General features: G+C 44.4%; 1 protein-coding gene across 5 annotated transcripts in view; it reads right to left on the bottom strand.

The window, feature by feature from the left end:
- Positions 1–332: 332 nt before the first annotated feature.
- The window catches only part of LOC122543952 (zinc finger protein 229-like), a 34286-nt gene continuing 30067 nt past the window's right edge, over positions 333–4551 (bottom strand). For 3 of the 5 annotated variants that reach the window (XM_043682915.1, XM_043682916.1, XM_043682914.1), the window contains one exon: positions 333–2789. In XM_043682915.1, the coding sequence (XP_043538850.1) occupies positions 1695–2684 (990 nt within the window). In that variant the 5' untranslated portion in view covers positions 2685–2789 and the 3' untranslated portion in view covers positions 333–1694. Of the gene's footprint in view, positions 2790–3450; positions 3470–4551 lie in introns of those variants that run through there. The other 2 variants (XM_043682918.1, XM_043682917.1) reach the window with 2 other exon arrangements.

Raw genomic sequence — 4551 nt, 5'->3', positions numbered from 1 at the left:
ATACAATACCTATTGTTGCAATTGTTTTAACAAACAAAACGTTGGGGCAGCATAGTGGCTCAGTGGTTAGCACTGCTGCCTCACAGCGCCAGGGACCCGGGTTCGATTCCAGCCTTGGGCGACTGTCTGCGTGGAGTTTGCACATTCTCCTAGTGTCTGCATAGATTTCCACTGGGTGCTCCAGATTCCTCCCATAGTCCAAACGCGTGCAGGTTAGGTGGATTGGTTATACTAAATTGCCCATAGTGTTCAGGGATGCCTAGGTTAGGTGCATGCATCAGGGATAAATATAGGGCAGGGGAATAAGTCTGGGTGGGTTACTATTTGGAGGGTCGGTGTGGACTTGTTGGGCTGAAGGACCTGTTTCCTCACTGTAGGGATTCTATACAATAAAAAAAAACTGAAAGTTAAGAAATGGAAGGGATTGACAACAGGGATTGATCTCAGACACTAAAAGATAACTCATGATTGCTTACTATCGGGTAGGAATAATATAGATGTGGCTAGTTAGTGGCATTCCTCACTATTTGTTCATTTGTACTGATATGCAAGACGTTGAAAGCTTATAATAATATATTTTCTGCAGAAAAGGGAAGTGAGTAAGATATTGTAAACTGATTACACTTATGACTATAGTTTTAGTAAATGCAATGGTCTAAATGGATTTCAAATAACTGAAATAAAGTAATGTAATGCTGAGAATACATCACTGCAAGAAGGTAATGCTCACCACTGTCTGCAGGTACCCTGAACGACAAATAACCCAGTAGGGATGATCCTCAGATAAACCTTTGAATTAAAAGGGAGGAAGATATTGGATAAAGCTGAAGATAACAGGAACTGATAACAGACTATACAATGGGCTGTGAGTAGAATTACACTTCGTGATTCAGCTCTGCTAAGAGCTAAGATTGCAGAAAATCAGTAACTGCCAACTGTATCAAATAGGGACAAAACATTCAGGATTGCTCACATGCATGGATAATTACAAATAAGGCATACAATTGGCACAGAGACCAATAGAAAGTGAGGACTGCAGATGCTGGAGATCAGAGTCAGAGAGCGTGTTGCTGGAAAAGCACAGCTGATCAGGCAACATTTGAGGAGCCGGAGAATCGACGTTTCGAGCATAAGTCCTGATGAAGATTCCTGATCAAGGTCGTACGCTCGAAACGTCAATTCTCCTGCCCCTCTGATGCTGCCTGACTGCTGTGCTTTTCCAGCACCACACTCTTTGACACAGAGACCAGTGCATAAAGCAGGCCAGGAAAATCCTTGATTTTCAACAGAACTTTGAAGAATATCTTTGCCAGAGATACCCCATGTCAGGAGGCATTGGGAAGGGATCAAGAAGAGTTCCAACCTAGCAAGTTGCGAACTCTGATGGGTAATAATGTTTGGGGTGAATTGCAGAACCCAGAGTGGTGAAAAATATTGATTGAGATATCTCTAGCGGTTAAAAGCTTGTTAATCGTTGAAGTACTTCATAAATTAATTGAATTTTATAGAGCTACAAGCTTCTCTGCTGCATGGTTGTCTAAAAATACACTGTTGTCTCTCAGAGACGGTCAAGAGTATTGTTCATTAGATCTTCCAGCAGTGAGGGAAGGACATGATGAAGCAGGGATATATTCAGAGTAAAAACCAGTCAGTCCCTTGCTCACAAACTCACTGATGACACAGCAGTTTAGATTTCACAGTGAATCCCACGTGCACGTGAATGGTATCTCCCCAGTGTGAGATCGCTGGTGATGCTGCAGCTCAGATTTCATAGCAAATCCCTTCCCACGGTCAGTGCAGGTGTATGGCCTCTCCCCTGTGTGCGATCGCTGGTGTACAGTGAGTTGTGTTGACCACTTGAACCTAGACCCACACTGAGAGCACCTGAATGGTCTCTCGTCAGTATGAACACGTTGATGGGACACCAAGTTCCCAGATCTTTTAAAGCACTTCCCACAATCTGGGCATTTAAAAGGTCTCTCCTCTGTGTGAAGTTGCTGGTGTTTCTGCAGGCTGGATATCACAGCGAATCCCTTCCCACACTCAGTGCAGGTGAATGGCGTCTCCCCAGTGTGAAATCGCTGGTGTACAGCAAGTTGGAATGATCGCCTAAACCCAGTCCCACAGTGAGAGCACCTGAACGGTCTTTCATCAGTGTGAATACGTTGATGCAACATCAGGTCCCCAGACCTTTTGTAACACTTTCCACAGTCTGGGCATTTATAAGGTCTCTCTTCTGTGTGAACATGCTGGTGACTCAACAGGATTGATTTCCGTGCAAATGTTTTCCCGCATTCTGAGCAGATGAATGGTCTCTCCCCAGTGTGAATCCGCTGGTGATTAATGAGGTCACATGCTTGCTTGAACCCAGCTCCACAGTGAGAGCAAGTGAAAGGTCTCTCATCAGTGTGAACACGTTGATGCAACTTCAGGGCCTCAGATCTTTTATAGCACTTTCCACATTCAGGGCATTTAAAAGGTCTGTCCTCTGTGTGAACCTGATGGTGTTTCAACAGGGTGGACGATCGAGTGAATCCTTTCCCACACTCGGAACAGATGAATGGCCTCTCCCCAGTGTGACTGTATTTATGTTGTGATAGGGCAGATGACCTGCTGAAGCCTTGTCCACACGTACAACATGTGTACGGTTTCTCCCTACTGTGAACAGTGCTTTTTTCTTCCATGTTCAAAATCCAATGATATTCAGGCTGCAACAAACTGGGCGACTCTGTCAGATCCTGAAGTGATGCTCGGTTTTAACTCTCTTCACTCCAGATCTTCCGAACACCCTGCGAAATTAGTTGAAAACATTAAAAAAAGGGAAGCAAGTGAGAACCCAGAAAAAGAAAAAAAAAAATTGATAAGGCCATAAGACATAGGAGCAGAAGTGGACAATTCAACCCAGCGAGTCTGCTGTCATATTCAATGAGATCAAGGCTGATCTGGTAACCCTCAGCTTGACTTTCCTGCCTTATCCCATAAACCTCAAATCCCTTACTGATTAAAATCCTGTTTATCTCAGAGTTGGATACACTGAGCAGCCCAGCTTCTCCAGGCCTGCAATTCAGTACCCCCTTAGAGAAGTAATTCCTCCATACCTTGGTCTTAAATATGTGACTCCTTACTCTGAGATTGTGTCCTTGGACGTCAAAGAAGGAATAATCTCTCTGAATCTACGCTGCCAAACCTCTCTGAGGATCATATTCTTAGAGGTCTTCTCTCATCCTTCTAAACCTCAAAGAGTACAGTCTGCTCAATCTCCTGAGAAAATCCTCCCATGACCGGGATCAAACTCCTGAATACGCTATGGTCTGCCTACCCTAAAATAAGGAGACTAAAACTGTTCACAGTATTCCGGGTGTGATGTGACTAGTGTTTGGTCCAGTTTCAGCAGACATCCCTATTTTTATACCCCATTCCCTTTAAAATAAAGGCCAACAGACCACTTACCTTTGATTACCTGCTGGATGCCATCTCTTTGTCTTTCAAACACAAGACCCACAATTCTCTCTGCTTGCAGCTTTTTGCCGTTTTTTCTCCTTTGTCTTCCTGCCAAAATACCTAAACCTTAATTTTGTCTTTCCCCACACTGTATTCCATCTACTAAGTTTTGCCCATTTGCTTAACTTGTCCCTATCTCTGCTGTTTCATTGTGTCGCCCTAACTACTTGCTTTCCTATCCATTTTGTGTCATCTACAAACTTGACAGCAAAAAACCCAAGACCACTTCTACCTGGAACGACGAGGGCAGCAGGTGCTTGGGATCATCACCACCTGAAGTTCCCCTCCAAGCCACTCACCACCCTGACTTGGAACATACCACCATTCCTTCATAGTTGTTGGGTCAAATTCCTGGATTTACCTTCCTATTGGCATTGTGGGTCAACCCACAGCAAGTGGTCTGCAGCGAGTCAAGAAGGTAGCTCACTACCACCTTCTCAAGGGCAAATAGGGATGGGCTATCAATGCTGGCCAGCTAATGGTGTCCAAGTCCCACAAATGAATAAAAAAAAGTGAAATAGAATCAGAAGGGGGAGAATCCATGTGGGTAGAGTTAAGGAACCACAAAGGTAAAAAGACCTTGAAGGAACTTGCGTAAAACCCTCTTAGCAGTCATCAGGATGTGGGGAAGAAAATAAATCAGGAGACAGAAAAGGCACATAAAAAAGGCACTATTGGAATAATCATGGGGGACTTCAAAACGCAGGTGGACTGGGAAATTTAGGTTTGCAGCAGATCAAGAAAAAAGAATTTGTGGAATGTCTGCAAGAATGTTTTTGGAGCAGATTGTGGTAGAGCCCACTAAGGAACAGCAGGTCAGGCAGCATCCGAGGAGTAGGAAAATCGACGTTTTGGGCAAAAGCCGTTCACCAGGAATAGAGGCACTGGATGGAGGTGAGAGAGGTGGTGTACCAGCAGACATAGAACATAGAACAGTACAGCACAGAATAGGCCCTTCAGCCCACGATGTTGTGCCGACCACTGATCCTCATGTATGCACCCTCAAATTTCTGTGACCATATGCATGTCCAGCAGTCTCTTAAATGTCCC

Source organism: Chiloscyllium plagiosum, chromosome 45 (genome assembly GCF_004010195.1).
Source record: "Chiloscyllium plagiosum isolate BGI_BamShark_2017 chromosome 45, ASM401019v2, whole genome shotgun sequence".
NCBI lineage: Eukaryota > Metazoa > Chordata > Chondrichthyes > Orectolobiformes > Hemiscylliidae > Chiloscyllium > Chiloscyllium plagiosum.
This window is presented reverse-complemented; position numbering and strand designations above follow the sequence as displayed.